The sequence below is a fragment of the Salmo salar genome, chromosome 19 (assembly GCF_965601325.2).
Source record: "Salmo salar chromosome 19, fSalSal1, whole genome shotgun sequence".
Taxonomy (NCBI): Eukaryota; Metazoa; Chordata; class Actinopteri; order Salmoniformes; family Salmonidae; genus Salmo; species Salmo salar.
This window is the reverse complement of record NC_138309.1, coordinates 73,891,135-73,909,671: the sequence shown is the minus strand read 5'-3', so window position 1 is coordinate 73,909,671 and position 18,537 is coordinate 73,891,135. Positions and strand designations below refer to the sequence as shown.

Below are 18,537 nucleotides of genomic sequence, written 5' to 3'. Positions count from 1 at the left end.
CTTTTACCAAATAGGGCTATCTTCTGTATACCAACCCTACCTTGTCACAACACTTTTTTGGTTACTACATGATTCCATGTGTTATTTCACAGAATGTAGAAAATAGTAAAAATAAAGAAAAGTAAAGAGTAGTTGTGTACAAACTTTTGACTGGTACTGTATATACATACACACAGTAAAAATTGCCTTTTTTAGGTCAGTTAGGATCACCACTTTATTTTAAGAATGTGAAATGTCAGAATAGTAGAGAGAAGTATTTATTTAAGCTTTTATTTCTTTCATCACATACCCAGTGGGTCAGAAGTTTACATACACTCAATTAGTATTTGGTAGCATTGCCTTTAAATGGTTTAACTTGGGTCAAACGTTTCAGGTAGCCTTCCGCAAGCTTCCCACAATAAGTTGGGTGAATTTTGTCCCATTCCTCCTGACAGAGCTGGTGTAACTGAGTCAGGTTTGTAGGCCTCCTTGCTCGCACACGCTTTTTCAGTTCTGCCCACAACTTTCCTATGGGATTGATGTCAGGGCTTTGCGATGGCCACTCCAATACCTTGATTTTGTTGTACTTAAGCGATTTTAACACAACTTTCGGAGGTATGCTTGGGGTCATTGTCCATTTTGAAGACCCATTTGCGACCAAGCTTTAACTTCCTGACTGATGTCTTGAGATGTTGCTTCAATATATCCACATAATTTTCCTACCTCATGACGCCATCTATTTGTGAAGCGCACCAGTCCCTCCTGCAGCAAAGCACCCCCACAACATGATGCTGCCACCCCCGTGCTTCACGGTTGGGATGGTGTTCTTCAGCTTGCAAGCCTCCCCCCTTTTCCTCTAAACATAACGATGGTCATTATGGTCAAACAGTTCTATTTTTGTTTCATCAGACAAGAGGACATTTCTCCAAGAAGTACGATCTTTGTCCCCATGTGCAGTTGCAAACCGTAGTCTGGCTTTTTTATGGTGGGTTTTGAGCAGTGGCTTCTTCCTTGCTGAGCGGCCTTTCAGGTTATGTTGATATAGGACTCATTTTACTGTGGGTATAGATACTTTTGTACCTGTTTCCTCCAGCATCTTCACAAGGTCCTTTGCTGTTGTTCTGGGATTGATTTGCACTTTTCGCACCAAAGTACGTTCATCTCTAGGAGACAGAACACGTCTCCTTCCTAAGCGGTATGACGGCTGCGTGGTCCCATGGTGTTTATACTTGCGTACTATTGTTTGTACAGATGAATGTGGTACCTTCAGGTGTTTGGAAGTTGCTCCTAAGGATGAACCAGACTTGTGGAGGTCTACAAATTTTTTTATGAGGTCTTCACTGATTTCTTTTGATTTTCCCATGATGTCAAGCAAAAAGGCACTGAGTTTGAAGGTAGGCCTTGAAATACATTCACAGGTACCCTCCAATTGACTCAAACGATGTCAATTAGTCTCTCAGATGCTTCTAAAGCCATGACATCATTTTCTGGAATTTTCCAAGCTGTTTAAAGGCACAGTCAACTTCGTGTATGTAAACTTCTGACCCACTGGAATTATGATACAGTGAATTATAAGTGAAATAATCTGTCTGTAAACAGTTGTTGGAAAAATGACTTGTGTCATGCACAACGTAGATGTCCTAACCGACTTGCCAAAACTATAGTTTGTTAACAATACATTTGTGGAGTGGTTGAAAAACGAGTTTTAATGACTCCAACCTAAGTGCATGTAAACTTCTGACTTCAACTGTACATACACTGAGTGTAGAAAACATTAGGAACACCTGCTTTTTCCATGACATAGACTGGCCAGGTGAATCCTGGTGAAAGTTATGGTGGCTTATTGATGTCACCTGTTAAATCCAATCAGTGTAGATGAAGGGGAGCAGACCGGTTAAGGAAGGATTTTTAAGCCTTGAGACAATTGAGACATGGATTGTGTATGTGTGTCATTCAGAGGGTGAATGGGCAAGACAAAAGATTTAAGTGCTTTTGAACGGGTATGGTAGTAGGTGCCAGGCGCACCAGTTTGAGTGTGTCAAGCACTGCAACGCTGCTGGGTTTTTCATGCTCAACAATTTCCCCTGTGTATCAAGAATGGTCCACCACCCAAAGGACTTCCAGCCAACTTGACACAATTGTGGGATGCATTGGAGTCATCATGGGCCAGAATCCCTGTGGAACGCTTTTGACACCTTGTAGAGTCCATACCCTGAATAATTGAGGCTGTTCTGAGGGCAAAAGGGGTGCAACTCAATATTAGGAAGGTGTTCCTATTGATTTGGCTGCAGACCCCTGCAGTACCTCCGTGGACTCCACTTTGAGGACCTCTGTTATAAAGAATGTATAAAGCGTGATATAACAGCTCCCACTGTAGGGTGCATTGGCAAAAATGACATTATAACCTGTCTATTACGACTATACCGTCAAATCACAACAGCCATCTGCGGTTCTTCCCCCGTGCTGTTTCTCAGCATCGTGAGTGTTTGTGTGTGTGTGTGTGTGTGTGTGTGTGTGTGTGTGTGTGTGTGTGTGTGTGTGTGTGTGTGTGTGTGTGTGTGTGTGTGTGTGTGTGTGTGTGTGCTGCAGCTCTTCTTCCTGTTCATCAGGCAGCTGCTCTCTATTTCTCTCTTTCTCTCCCTCTCTTTCTCCTGCTCTCATCCCGGCTGCTTCACTGCAGTTAAAGTTAGTGGCTAAATTTATCAAAAACTCTCAGATTAAAAACTCTGAGGCTGCCTTAAAATTATCTGAATATGTTGCTAATCGTTTTCAGGGGAGGAAAAGTAGCTGGCAGGGATCTGAAGATCAAAGCTGCTGAGTTGGCTACCCTGCCCTTTAACTCTTCATAGACTCTAGCTAGCAGAGGTTTGAGTGCCCCTCTACACCAGCTCCAGTTGGCAGATGTAACCCTTTTTACACTTTCTCTGTCTGCACCCACACTCCCCTAAATATAATATGAATGCTCTTTCATTCCACCCCACTCTTACTCCTTCCCTCACTCCTCCCCTTACAGATCAAATTATTTATTTGTCTCTCCTTCCCTCACTCCTCCCCTAACAGACCCAATTCTTTCTTTGTCTCTCCTTCCCTCTCTCCTACCCTTATAGACCCAATTCTTTCTTTCTTTCTCTCTCCTTCCTTCTCTCACTCCTACCCTTACAGATCCAATTCTTTCTTTCTCTCTCCTTCCTTCTCTCACTCCTACCCTTACAGACCCAATTCTTTCTTTCTTTGTCTCTCCTTCCCTCACTCCTACCCTTACAGACCCAATTCTTTCTTTCTGTCTCTCCTTCCCTCACTCCTACCCTTACAGACCCAATTCTTTCTTTCTTTATCTCTCCTTCCCTCACTCCTTCACCCCCTAAAGCAGCATGCTTTTCAAAACAAGACATACCCCCCTTAATGCTTTTTATTTATCTCACTCTTTTCTCCTCTCTGCATTCTGTCTCTCTTATCTCTCTCTACTTCTCTCTGTTTATTCCCTGCTCCTGTCACATCCTGACCAGTAAAGAGGTTATTTGTTATTGTAGTTTGGTCAGGACGTGGCAGGGGGTGTTTGTTTAATGTGTTTCGGGGTTTGTTGGGCAATGTTCTATGTTAGTCTATTTCTATGTCTGTGTCTAGTTTATCTATTTCTATGCTTAGTTTATTGGTTTGACCTTCAATTGGAGGCAGCTGTTTCTCGTTGCCTCTAATTGAAGGTCCTATTTAGTAGGGGTGTTTTTTAATGGGTTTTTGTGGGTAGTTGTTCCGTATGTGTGTAGCTGTGTGCCTCACAGGACTGTTTTTCATCGTTGTTTTTGTTTAAGTGTTTGTTTTGTTTTTTCTTCACAATAAAGAAGATGAGCATACACATTCCCGCTGCGCCTTGGTCCCATCTTTACGACGAACGTGACAGCTCCAGTGTGTCTGTGTGTCTGTAGGTGTCTCTCCTCACCTCTCACTCACAGACATATTACCAGGTGATGGGAGAGGACAGGCTGGCCAATTAGTGGCTCTAATTGAGTTGAGTGATCATGTGACACCCCCCCACCACCATACAGGTCCTACCTTTAACCCCTCTCCTGTTATAAGTTATTAACCCCCCCCACCCCCCACACACTCAACCCTAAGACCCCCTAGCATGCTGATTTTACTCTCAGTGGGAGACTAAGAAAAATACAGATTCCCCTCCCTCCCTTCCCTCTCTCTCCCATCACTCTGTGCTCATTGTGCTCACTCCAGAATCCCCAGGAAACCATGGCAACCACTGACTTCCCTCCTGGGAGCCATGGCAACCCCACTCCTCTTCCAGCTGCACTGGGAATACTGGCCTGGCGGAGTGTAGACTCAAACTTCCCCCAGAGCTCCCAGTGCCCCAGCGTTTGGGAGACCTCTGTCCTATTCCCCCTTGCCCTGGAAGTAAGGGAGCCGACTGGGGATCTGGGGTGGCGAAGGGGCAGTGGAGAGAGAGCCAGATGCCGTATCCGAGACCCCCAGATGCTCCCTTTGAGGCCATACTGGGATTCCTTAATGAAAAGAGGCTGTGCTTGGTCAGACTGCCCCTGGGTTGTGGTGGCACTGGGAGATACACAGCCTCCCTTTAGGCACCATGGACTCATTATGGGATGGTAAATTGTGTTTGGCCCTGGAACCTCAAGGCAGAGGGCCAGAGAGAGACGGTTAACTGAAACCTAAGTGAGAAAGACAGAGAGATTGAAAGGGAGAGCGAGAGAGAGGGGAAAATAAAGAGTGATTTTAAGAGTGGGGTGGGTTGAGGTGGCTTGGAGGAGGATGAGGGATGATGGGGGATGCAATCTGTTTGTCTGCTGTGTGAGCATGCATCTGCTCTGTGTGTGGATGTTCAATGTTGGTATTGATTTTGTTGTTTACGTGTGTGTGTGTGCGTGCGTGCGCTGCGCACGTGCGTGCGTGTGTGTGTGTGTGCGTGTGCGTGCGTGTTAGAGCGAGAGATGCTGCATCTGTAGTGCTTCAGGGATAGCACTGCTAGATGAGATAGATAGGTAAGAGTCTGTCAGTTTGTCTGATAGACTGCATACTGCCTAATAAGTCAACCATTGATCATTGATCAACAGAGTAATACATTTATATCTGTTTGTCTGCCTGTTTGTCTGCCTACCTGTCTGTGTATATGTGTTTGTCTGTAGCAGGGTTTCCATTAGCCAGTAATAGCCGGCTTTTGGACAATAAAAAAAATAGAAAAGCTGATAAATACCAGTTGATGGAAATAGATGTGACTGGTCATGCTTATCGGTCTATAGCTTAATTTGCATCATTTAGTGGATATTTCCTTCCCTGTCACATGAAACGGCTTGCATGTGTGGTGTGCTTTTGACAACGGTGTTTTCCCGCTAATTGTATTATGGAACGAACATTCTCACATAGCCTCCTGCCTTGTGTTCATTGCTGCACTGATAATGTGAAGAAATAATAGTTTATCAACATTTTAGGCAAAACGTTCTGATCTGTTGCATCAGACTCATTGCTTTTTAAAGTTTTGTTATGTAGTCTAGGCCTACTGGTTGAATGTGGGATCTATCATCCCACAACTGTCCCAGAGTGTTTGGAGTAGGCCATCTGTTTCTCAACAAGCTGACCAATAGAATAGGTCAACGTTTCTACTATGGGGATAATAGAATGATATAAGCTGAGGGTTTTGCTGTTCGTTACTCGTCTTGTTGACTAAGGGAAAGTTGTTCTAACATGTTCAAAGTTTACATCAGAATTGAGTAAGAAGGTCCGCATATCATTGCATCCTCAACTTGCATGTTCTGTTAATATTAATGACCATAATATCATCTAAATGTGATTTCTGTCATTCTGAGCAACATGGTTGGATGGCCTAATCAGGTTCCACAGCCAATTCATATGGGTCCGGTAAATTTCTCAAATGTCCGGTAAATTAAAATGATACTGGTCAAATGTCCGGCGCCACATTTTACTAACAGAAACCCTGGTCTGTTTGTATGTGTGTGTCAGGCTGATGCATGGCTTGGGGCGGCCAGACGAGGCGCTGGCGTGCGTGGAGGTGGAAGTGGATCTGTTTGAACGCTTCTTCTCCTTTCAGGTGACAGAGCGAGGCTGTGCCCTCTCCTTCCCCTTCAACATCACCACTGATCCAGAATCCGCAGGTGCTGGTGTAGAGGCACCCCCAACTGGTCAGGGTGTTCCATAAGCGCCAACTTCCAGCAAAGCCACTACACAACACAACACAACACTAAACAATACATGAATTGCACTATAACGGTGACAAAGCCCCAACAGCAGAGTCCCAACAGCAGAGTCCCAACTCCTTACCACTGCTACACCTGGCTTTCAGCGGAGCCTTGTCTGGCAGCAAAACAGTTAATTCAGCCTCATTTACTGCCTTTAAAAAAAACATAGCTGATAAGGCTGACTTGCTTAAACAAATGTGATTTCTAATGACAATTGAGATGTACGAACTATGGCATAAGGGGACGACAAGCGGATAAGAGGCAATCCGTAATTTCGATTAAGACATTAATGAGCGAGTGACAATGGACGTAGTCAATATAACTATTTGTTTAGCACTTTTGAAATGTACAGCGACAGAATTCAGAACATGGGCCATTCTTACAGTGTACTCCCTGTACAACAAGTCAGAACCGTAGGATAAATAAAGGGGCATATAAACAGACAATGATAGCTCTTACAATATTCTATGATTACATTTCTCTAAAACAGGTTATAGTCTACATGTGCACCACCGAGTTAGAACAGTAGGCGAAATTAAGAGGTGAAAATAGACCAAATTATTAGGGTGAGGCACATTGAACGGCGTTTGGGTCTTTGCGTATAAAGAAAGATACACGTCATATAACACTATTTGACGCGTTAAATAAGATTCTAATTTGACATGTGGAATAACAGAATTCTATTATAGATGTTGTGTGTGCTGAATTTTTACTTGCAAGCCAAGCGCCACCACTACTATCAGTAGCACTGTCAAGCTGTACAATACCGCATTGGTGAAAATAGACCAAATTATTAGGGTGAGGCACATGAGCTATTAACAGCTTACTACACAACATACACTTAGTATTACTTTCTTAGCTACAGTATACATATCTCCCTGGCATATGACATCATTTATGCAGCAGCATACAATACATTTTTGGACTCACCTTGTGAAGGTGGTGTGGCGGTCCTTTGTGGGCAAAGTTTGTCATCAAACTTCGTCATTAAAGTCTGTCATTCTCTGGATTTATGGTTGGAACTCAGAAAAAAAAACACACAGCCACTCTACTGAATAGCAGGCTAGTGATTGCTTTGCAATGCTTGCAGTTAGCCACTGATTCCTTCCAAACCACTCATTGTTGAATTAGCGATTTCCAACTTGTGTAATGTTAATCTTTATGTCCAATAGCCGATGAGCACCGATTCATTTACAATTTCTCTTTATTATTTATCTTCATATGACAAGGATTATAAATTATTTGCCAGTAGATTGTCAACTTTATTCATGATGACTGCTAGCTAAAACTTTGAAAGGAAGACGTTGACATGTTCCTTCCAATCAAGCTACTGTACTTATAACGTGATTTTACCAAATTTTATCTGTGGCCAATGACCTTGAGCCTTCTTGGAAGGGTACTCTATGGCAGGACCCAAAGGGCTGACATTTTGGATGTCTACCCTTACTAAGGACTTTAACTTGGCGAGGACGTAGTGTCCCCATGAGTGACAGAACACTGAGCCAATCATGGCGCAATGCTCCTATTTTCTGGTGGCTCGCCCCACCACCACAGAAAGCACTGAGCTAGGCTGAAACACCTGCATTTTGGAGCTGCCTTACTCAAGAAAGCAAAAACGAGACCGTTTGTATGCGGCTTTATTAACTCAATGATAAATATCAGTGTGCAATCTGATATGTGACACATATTAATGCCAAAATAACATGCAAAACAGGCACCCCCCAAAATAAAATAATTATATATACATTTATTTTTGTTGTTATTATTAATACAAAAAATTGCAAAAAATGTGGGGCTCTGTCACGGTTGTCGTAGGGTAAAGTGGACCAAGACGCAGCGGGGAAATGTGCACTCATCTTTTATTTAAACGGACAAAGAAGGTAAACCAAAATAAATATGTACACAAAAAACACAACGACAAATAACAGGCCGGTAAGGCACAGAGCTATACACAGCACAATCTCCCACAAATACTAAAACAAACACATACCTATATATAGGACCCTCAATCAGAGGCAACTAGAAAACACCCGCCTCCAATTGAGAGTCCAATACCCAATTAACTAAACATAGAAATACAAAGAACTAGACAAAACATAGAAATACATTAACATAGACCAGTGCCCAAAACCCGGAATAATAAATCAAACACACCACTAAACACACAACCACCCCAAACCACATAAAACAAATACCCTCTGCCACTTCCTGACCAAGCTACAATAACAAATAACCCCTATTACTGGTCAGGACGTGACAGGTTCAAAACAGAATGACGGGTCGCCACTGACTGCCAGCCAAATAGCTTACTTCTAACCCTTATATGGCTGGCTACTAAAATGACTTTAACACATTGGATGTAGGTCCATTATCATTCCTACAAAGTTTTGATTTGGTTCTAGTCATTTTAAAGTATATTGAGTTTGTTTCCCTCCCAAGAAGAATGGGGCCCAGAATTCCCTGAGGGACACCATTGTGAATAAGTTCTGCGGACAATACTGAACCACCCGTGCTCACTGAGAAATGTCTACCACATACAGTAGATATTACTTGAACCAGTCGAAGGCAAAGCCTAAGATTCCCACCCATCTTTCCAGCCAGTCAACAAAGATGTTATGATCAATAGTATCAAACACGGCACTGAGATCCAATAGAACTAAAGCATTCACCGGCGTCAGCACCCAACAGAAGAAGTCCTTACTGACTTTCTATAAAGCAGTTTCCGTGCTGTGAAGTGAGCGGAAGCCACTGGAATTTTTCGAATAAGTTGTTCATACTCAAATAAGCCACCGATTGCTTGAAAACAACTTTTTCTAAAATCATGGATTAAAAAAAGGAAGTTTAGAGAGGGGTCTATTACTACTCAGTGAGGAGAGGTCTAGATTGGGTTTTTAAGGAGAGATTGGACTAGAGCAGTTTTAATAGATAGAAAGTGTCTGTTTCTTTTTGTAACGCCCTGGCCATAGAGAGGGGTTTTTAAGGAGAGATTGGACTAGAGCAGTTTTAATAGATAGAAAGTGTCTGTTTCTTTGTGTAACGCCCTGTCCATAGAGAGGGGTTTTTTGTTCTTTATTTTGGTTAGGCCAGGGTGTTACATTGGGTGGGCGTTCTATGTTCTTTTTCTAGGTTTTTGGTATTTCTTTGTTTTGGGCCGTGTGTGTGTGTGTGTGTGTGTGTGTGTGTGTGTGTGTGTGTGTGTGTGTGTGTGTGTGTGTGTGTGTGTGTGTGTGTGTGTGTGTGTGTGTGTGTGTGTGGCTCCCAGTCAGGCACAGCTGAAGTTCGTTGTTGTTGATTGGGAGTCACACATAAGGAGCAGGTTTTTCCTTTGGGTTTTGTGGGGGATTGTTTTCTGTTTTGTTCAGTTGGGACCAGACAGGACTGTTTGCTGTCGTTGCTATCGAGTGTTTTGTTCATTTTTGTAGCGTTCTCTTGTTTTTTGAATTAAATACCAAGATGAACACACAACCTCCGCTGTATCTTGGTTTTCTTCCGACGACAGCCGTTACACTTTGTAATTGTGCCTCGCTGTCTGTGTGACCACAAATATTGACGTTGTTTGTTTGAAGGAGTAAGAGGCAGTATCAGTCAAATAAAATAACTGGGTGAAGAAACAAACCCAATGGGTCAGATGGTGAAATGAAATCAATGGACGATCTCACTGTTACCCCAGTAAACTGATAACTATTGAATTATGCTTGCCGTTACTCTCTGATAAAGGAAAAGAAAACTCAATATGATTAAAGCGTTCTTGAGGGAAATTGAACCCTCCCGTGAGAATTATACATATTCTGGTTGATAGCTGTAAAAGTTTCTATATCAGGCCAAAGTAACAGATTCTGATTTAAAAGTTGGGGATCAGACTCGTTTAGACAGACAGCAGTAATAAATTCTGTACGGGGGAGTGTAATGGGGTTCACTGGAGGTGAGTGTGAGGACAAGACTGGGGTCCATCAGCTAAAGAGGCGAGAGCGTCCAAATCCCCTCTCAGCCAATTAGAGGGCTCCATGGGGAGGTGGCGTCACAGCCATCTTCTCTGGCACCACAGGCCCTGGTTTAATCCACCTGCCATCCTTCCCCTCTCTTTTAATCCCTCTGTCTGTCTGTCTGTCTGTCTGTCTGTCTGTCTGTCTGTCTGTCTGTCTGTCTGTCTGTCTGTCTGTCTGTCTGTCTGTCTGTCTGTCTGTCTGTCTGTCTGTCTGTCTGTCTGTCTGTCTGTCTCTCTCTCTCTTCAAATCACTCCCTCTATTCTCCTCTCTTCACTCTCACTATCCCTCTCTTTCCTCTGCCTCCTTCTCTCCCTCCATCTGTCAAACTCTTTCTCCCTTTCTTTACGATCCACCCCTCGTTTGCCTTGTACATCCCTCTCCCCCCTCTCACTCCCTCCCTCCCATATCCAATTTTACCTCTCTCTTTGCCCACCTCCTTTGTCCCCTCATCCCCCCTTCCTTGTCATGTTTGTTCTCTTCACTCTTGTTTTCATCTTTATCCATCCCCTTTCACTCTCCTCCCTATTTATTATATACATGTGCTCTTCTCTTCTCCATCTCCACCAATCTCTGTTTTGCTATGCCCTTTCATTCTCTCTCTCTCTCTCTCTCTCTCTCTCTCTCTCACTCTCTATCTCTCTCTCCATTCCTATCTCTTCTCTTCTTTGTTTCTCTCTCTCTAACAGGATCAATCAGTTTGTCCTCTCTCCCGCTATCTGCTCCCTCTTTGTTTATGTCCTCTCTCGCTCTCTCTCTCTCGCTCTCTCGCTCTCTCGCTCTCTCTCTCTCTCTCTCTCTCTCTCTCTCTCTCCCTCTCTCTCTCTCCCCCTTTCTCTCTCCCCCTCTCTCTCTCCCTCTCTCTCTCCCCCTCTCTTCTTTGTTTCTCTCACTTTCTCTTTCTATCTCTTTCTTTCTCCTTTTCTCTATACCTCTCTCCATGACTGGATCATTCTGTTTGCCCTCCTGTTGACCTCAGCTGCTCTCTCTGGGTGGTGGTGCCTGATAACTCTTTGTGTGTGACTTAGTGTGTGTGTGGGGGGTTGGAGGGTTTTGGGTTTTGGTGGACGGTGGCTGGAATTCAGCAAATACTGATATTCCTTTGTCGGAGAGGAGAAGAGTGTGAAATTAGAACACAAAGGGCCATAATTGGTTTAGGATGTATGGTTTTAGGGCATGATCTGACTGCTGTGGATTTTGGAATGTGTGGGTTTAGTGAAAATATAAAATTGGTGTAGTTTAATGGGTGTGGCATAAGGGATTGATTTGATTGGTGCGTATTTTGGCAGTTGTGGAGTCGGACAAGGACAAGCCAAATGCTGGCGTAGGTGAGACGACTGGAACTGATAATCCCCAAGAAAACCAAAGCAAGATGACTCCTTTTAAAATCAACCTGAAAGATGAGAGGTTTATGTCCATGAGTGTCACTTAGTGTGTGTACTGTACACATGTGCCTCTGTCCCTTGCACTCTACTCAAAGGAACATGGTGTGTGTGTGTGTGTGTGTGTGTGTGTGTGTGTGTGTGTGTGTGTGTGTGTGTGTGTGTGTGTGTGTGTGTGTGTGTGTGTGTGTGTGCACATGTATGTGTGTGTGTCTGTTTGTCTGTCTGTGACCCTTGACCTCTGCTCTCCAGGTACAGAGATGACTTCAGTCCGCTAGTGGAGGGGTGTGGCTGCTACCACTGCAGGAACCACAAGAAGGCGTGTCTACTCCACCTGCTAGTGACCAATGAGCTGCTGGCTGGAGTCCTGCTCATGCTCCACAACATGGCCCACTACTGCGCCTTCTTCACCGCCCTGAGGGGGGTGCTGGCCAGCAACAGGCTGGGCCTCCTCAAGAAGAGAGTACTACAAGAACTAGGCAGGCGGTGAGCAGGGAGGGGGCTGGGGAGAAGGATAGGTAGATTAGTTAGAGAGGTAAAGGTAGGGAGGGGCATGGGGAGAGGGTGGAATGGAGAGGAGAGGAAATAGAAGGGTTATTGGGAATGGGGAAGATAGAATAAAAAGGAGGGAGTGTAGAGGGATCCAGGTGAAAGTGTAGGGAGACCTTTCTCTCCTTCTTTCAAGAGTGATCAGTGGGTTTGACAGTTGGCTAGATGAAAGCAACGTTACCATTGAATTGCTCTCACCTATCCAATCATGTCAGATCAGTCATTCATTCCAGGCAGTCAGGATGCATTTTTAGAGAACTCTAAGGGGAAATTGGCTTTGCAGTGGGCGGAAGTCATCCATAAAAACAAAACAAGCATGTCAACAAATCAAAACAATATGACAAGAGGGAGGGCTGGAGGGAAACCTGGGGTGAGGAGGAAGGAAGATGGAAGGAGTGGGAGGTGAAAAGAGCCAAGGAGGACAGTTGCGTATCGTTTTGACTATGGGCTCCCTCTCCCAGTGAGCCTGCCTGCTGCCACCAAGTCCAGGTCAGAGGATGAGTAAGTTCCCCAGGACTCATTAACATAACGGGAAGTGGAGCGCAGACCAGTGGGACAACAAACAGCCCAAATAGAGTTTGGAAGAAAGAGGCAGGAAACCTCCCTGGCCCTGCTTCTCTCTGAAATACATTAACAAGATGCGTACGAAACAAGCCCGCTTCAGGCTAGGGCAGTGGCTATGGTAAAGAGGAAAGGAAGCCACTACAGACGTGTTGATCTTTGGTGTGTGGCCTGGCCTCCGTTGAGCACTACCTCTGATGCTGTCAGCGCAGTCAGCTACTGCTTTATTTATCTGGTTTTCATTTACATCAACCTCACGTCCCTTTTTTTCATATTCTTCACACTCGATCCAAGTATCTGATGTAGGATGGGGATGTGATTTTCCCCTGTCTAATACATTTTATGAGATGAGCCTGCTGGTTTTATTCATTGTTTTCCAAATGCAAACACACACACACACACGCACACAGACGTGTACGTAACAATAACTACACTGGTATACACCCGTGGAGAATGACTCACTGTTGGGGCACGTCCATGTGGGATACTCTATCTGGTGCCTTATGTATGCATTCATACGTTCCCTGCGTGCATACCACAGGCAGCTGGTGGCATCTTAATTGGGGAGGATGGGCTCATAATAATGTCTTGAATGGAATGTATGGAATGGTATCAACAACATGGTATCTATGTGTTTGTTACCATTCTATTCCAGCCATTACAGTGCCTTCAGAAAGTATTCACACCCCTTGACTTTTTCCACATTTTGTTGTGTTACATCCTGAATTTACAATTGATTAAATTGAGATTTTTTGGGCTCACTGGCCTACACACAATACCCCATAATGTCAAAGTGGAATTACGTAGATTTTTTTTTTTTTTACAAATTAATAAAAAAAATGAAAAGCTGAAATTTTTAGTTAAAAAGTATTCAACCTTTTTGTTATGGCCTAAATAAGTTAAGGAGTAAAAATGTGCTTAACAAGTCACATGAAAAGTTGCATGGACTCACTCTGTGTGCAATAATAGTGTATAACATGATTTTTGAATGACTACCTCATCTCTGTACCCCACATATACAATTATCTGTAAGGTCCCTCAGTCGAGCAGTGAATTTCAAGCAAAGATTCAACCACAAAGACCAGGGATGGTTTCCAATGCCTCACAAAAAAGGGTTGAAAAAACAGACATTGAATATCCCTTTGGATGGCGTATCAATACACCTAGTCACTACAAAGATACAGGCGTCCTTCCTAACTCAGTTGCCGGAGAGGAAGGAAACCACTCAGGGATTTCACCATGAGGCCAACGGTGACTTTAAAACAGTTAGAGTTTAATGGCTGTGATAGGAGAAAACTGAGGATGGATCAACAACTTTGTAGTTCCTCCACAATACTAACTTAAATGACAGAGTGAAACAGAAGCCTGTACAGAATAAAATATTCTAAAACATGCATCCTGTTTTCAACAAGGCAAAGCAATTCACTTTTTGTCCTGAATACAAAGTGTTGTATTTGGGGCAAATCAAATAGAACACATTACTGAGTACCACTCTCCATATTTTGAAGCATAGTGGTGGCTGCATCATGTTTTTGGTATGCTTGTAATCATTAAAGAGTAAGGGGTTTTTCAGGATAAAAAATAAACGCAATGGAGCTAAGCACAGGCAAAATCCTAGAGGAAAACCTGGTTCAGTCTGCTTTCCACCAGACACTGGGAGATTAATGAATCTTTTAGACCAAATCTACACTGGACTTGCTTAAAACCTGTTGGGGCTAGGGGCAGTATTTGCACGGCCGGATAAAAAACGTACCCGATTTAAACTGGTTACTACTCTTGCCCAGAAACGAGAATATGCATATAATTAGTAGATTTGGATAGAAAACACTCTAAAGTTTCTAAAACTGTTTGAATGGTGTCTGTGAGTATAACAGAACTCATATGGCAGGCCAAAACCTGAGAAGATTCCATACAGGAAGTGCCCTGTCTGACAATTTGTTCTCCTTCTGTGACATCTCTATCGAAAATACAGCATTTCTGCTGTAACGTGACATTTTCTAAGGCTTCCATTGGCTCTCAGAAGGCGCCAGAAAGTGGAATGACGTCTCTCCTGTCTCTGGGCGAAAAACAGCAGGAGATTTTGTGAGTGGTCAGGCTGGAAACAGTGACACTGGAGATTCCAACCGGGCGCGTTCATGTGAATTCTCAATTTTTTTCTTTCAGCCTTTGAATGAATACAACGTCGCCCGGTTGGAATATTATTGCTATTTTACGAGAAAAATAGCATAAAAATGTATTTTAAACAGCGTTTGACATGCTTCGAAGTACGGTAATGGAATATTTTGAAATGTTTTGTCACGCGTCACCCTTCGGATAGTGACCTGAACGCACGAACAAAACGGAGGTATTTGAATATAACTATGGATTATTTGGAACCAAAACAACATTTGTTGTTGAAGTAGAAGTCCTGGGAGTGCATTCTGATGAAGAACAGCAAAGGTAATCCAATTTTTCTTATAGTAAATCTGAGTTTGGTGAGGGCCAAACTTGGTGGGTGTCAAATTAGCTAGCCGTGATGGCCGGGCTATGTACTCAGAATATTGCAAAATGTGCTTTCGCCGAAAAGCTATTTTAAAATCTGACACCGCGATTGCATAGAGGAGTTCTGTATCTATAATTCTTAAAATAATTGTTATGTATTTTGTGAACGTTAATTGTGAGTAATTTAGTAAATTCACCGGAAGTTTGCGGTGGGTATGCTAGTTCTGAACATCACATGCTAATGTAAAAAGCTGGTTTTTGATATAAATATGAACTTGATTGAACAAAACATGCATGTATTGTATAACATAATGTCCTAGGAGTGTCATCTGATGAAGATCATCAAAGGTTAGTGCTGCATTTAGCTGTGGTTTTGGTTTTTGTGACATCTATGCTTGCTTTGAAAATGGCTGTGTGATTATTTTTGGCAGGGTACTCTCCTGACATAATCTAATGTTTTGCTTTCCCTGTAAAGCCTTTTTGAAATCGGACAATGTGGTTAGATTAACGAGAGTCTTGTCTTTAAAATGGTGTAAAATAGTCATATGTTTGAGAAATTGAAGTTATAGCATTGTTGAGGTATTTGTATTTCGCGCCACGCGATTCCACTGGCTGTTGACAAACGTCCCACCTTGCCCAGGGAGGTTAACAAGAAGACATGGAATGTTCCTGAGTTGCCGAGTTACAGTTTTGACTTAAATCTGCTTGAAAATCTATGGCAGACTTAAATGGTTGTCTTGCAATGATCAACTACCAATTAGACAAGAGCTTGAAGAAATGTAAAAAGATTAATGGGCAAATACTGTACAATCCAGCTCTTAGAGACTTATCCAGAAAGACTCACAGCTGTAATCACTGCCAAATGTGATTCTAATGTGTTGACTTATGGGTGGGAATACTTATGTCAATTAGATATTTCTGTATTTCATTTTCACAACCTTTGCAACATTTGAAAAAAACATGTTTCACTTTCTCATTATGGGGTATTGTGTGTAGATGGGTGAGAAAAAATATAAATTTAATCCATTGTGAATTCAGGTTGTAACAACAAAATGTGGAATAAGCCAAGGGGTATGAACACTTTCTAAAGGCACTGTATTATTAGCCTATCCTCCTCTCACCAGTCTCCTGTGATGCATACAAATGCGCTGGTTTTGGCTGTGTCGGTTGTTCTGTTCCCCAGAGTTTTGGTTGAGGTTACCTGGATGGTTTTAGTTTTCAGCTCCATTGCAGCTCCTGCTGAGAACATAAAGATATGGCAGCCAGTCAGCGGTTTGGGATGGAGAGAATACCAGAGCCTTTTGAAGGATTGTGACTAATTGAATGTGCGTATGGACGTGTGGGGTGGGTGGGTGGATTTATTGTGAGAGCATTGGTGTGTAACTGTGTGTGTGTGTGTGTGTGTGTGTGTGTGTGTGTGTGTGTGTGTGTGTGTGTGTGTGTGTGTGTGTGTGTGTGTGTGTGTGTGTGTGTGTGTGTGTGTGTGTGTGTGTGTGTGTGTGTGTGTGTGTGTGTGAATGTCACAGAATTTTGTGTGAGTGAGCATTAATGCAGGTGGGCACATGTGTCACAGTGTGAGTTTGAGTTATAGTGTGAATGTGTGTGTGTGCTCAGGTGTCTTGTGTAAGATTTTAGTGTGTGTGTGTGTGTGTGTGTGTGCCTCGCTATGGGATTGGTAATGTGATTGAGTGTGATTGACGGCGGGCAGTATTTACATTTAAAAGGGGTTCGTGAGGGACACACGCAGCAGGTGGGACCCACAGCTCGTTTGAACTAATTACACCGACAGAGCGACTCCAGCGGATCATTAAAAGTTTCCTCCGCTCTCCACAACTTTCGCTTGTGAGGTCTCACACATCGGTTTTGGACTTCACATGCCAGCCAGATTGCTATCAACTTCAGTGGCAGCAGCACGCTGCTGAGAAGAATGGGCCCTCTTCTTTAACCTCTGTTTGACAGAGCTAGGAAGGTTGTGTGTAATAAGGATTAAAGCCATGGAGGTTTCAGTTACACAAGGCGCTGTTTTATAGTTAGGCCATTTCAAAATAAAGCCATTACAAGGGCTTCTAAGTGCCTATGATGTTGAGCAGAACTGGTGTTGTCAGACTGACACTGAGGAAGTGCCTGACAGCTGGCAGACAACAGTTTCCTAGTAGCACTACGCACCACCAAGTCAACTTGTGTATCTGATGATTTGACATAGTGTCATTATGGTCAGTCAGGGTTTTCTTCATCTCAGAAAAACCATATTCACTCAACACACTGAGTTAAACTGCCAGTTTTCATAACCAGAACTAATTTCACCCAATGGGAACCGAGCAGGACATCTCTAACTGACGTGGCAACTGTTTCCTAAGGTATCTCCCTGACGACCTGACCCCTACCATCCCCATGGTAACACCTGACCGTTGGCAGTTAGTAAATGGCTGTTGAGCTGTAGCCGTGACAGTCCTGGGTGTTTTAACTGGCCTGAATGATGGATGAAGAGGGAAGAGACCCAGGGGCCAGTTGTCATGATTACTCCACTGATAGGGCTCAGGATTCATTTAGCCATGTAGAATGGTCACGAAGCATAGCTCTGAATCCACAGGGATCCTCTGCTGCCCATCTCTGCCTATGGGATCAGTATACCTCCCCACCGTTAATGTTTTATCACGGGAGCTCTGGCTTGCAGAATTAAAATGGATAAGGTTTGAGCGCTATGTTGAAAGGTTGTAAGACATTACCACTCAAAGAGCTCTGGGTTAATGCATCCCAAGGCCCTTTGCACTCGCCTACTGCAGAAGTAGATCCACATAGGACTTGATGGGAAATCTCCATTGGCCAACCTGTTCTTTTGTGCTCCAGACAGCAAGGTGTAGTCTGCCTCTCACTGGATATGATAAAAATACATTATTGCTGGATATGGTAAAAATACATTACTGCTGGATATGGTAAAAATACATTAATGCTGGATATGGTAAACATACATTACTGCTGGATATGGTAAAATACATTACTACTGGATATGGTAAAAATTCATTACTGCTGGATATGGTAAAAATACATTACTACTGGATATGGTAAAAATACTTTACTGCTGGTGACAAGTTCTACCAATTCTAGTACTAAGATTCCCTATAGTGGAGAGGGGCAGGGAAGGGAGTGCTGTACATCTGGCCTTACTCACTGGAATTTCATTGTTTGAATGTAGGCTGTATGTATACCAGTACTATGTTGCTATGGTTACTTGGTCAGGCCCTCGCCTCCAGGCCTTGGCATTCCGCGGCCTCAGATGTCACAGGAAGAAGTATGAAAGGTCAAAGTGTCTTCTGTTGCAGGAGCCAATGAAAAGGTCTCATAGGTCGTAAACGTTTTCCTAAGCAGCTCACTGTCATCCAGCAGCTC

The 18,537-nt window shown here is 43.3% G+C and overlaps 1 protein-coding gene across 1 annotated transcript in view; it reads left to right on the top strand.

The window, feature by feature from the left end:
* qtrt2 (queuine tRNA-ribosyltransferase accessory subunit 2) overlaps positions 1 to 12,049 on the top strand; it is a 57,723-nt gene extending 45,674 nt beyond the window's left edge. The window contains 3 exon segments of the mRNA XM_045701937.1: positions 5,959 to 6,137; positions 11,467 to 11,584; positions 11,812 to 12,049. Coding sequence (XP_045557893.1) covers positions 5,959 to 6,137; positions 11,467 to 11,584; positions 11,812 to 12,049 — 535 coding nt within the window.
* The last annotated feature ends 6,488 nt before the right edge of the window (positions 12,050 to 18,537 follow it).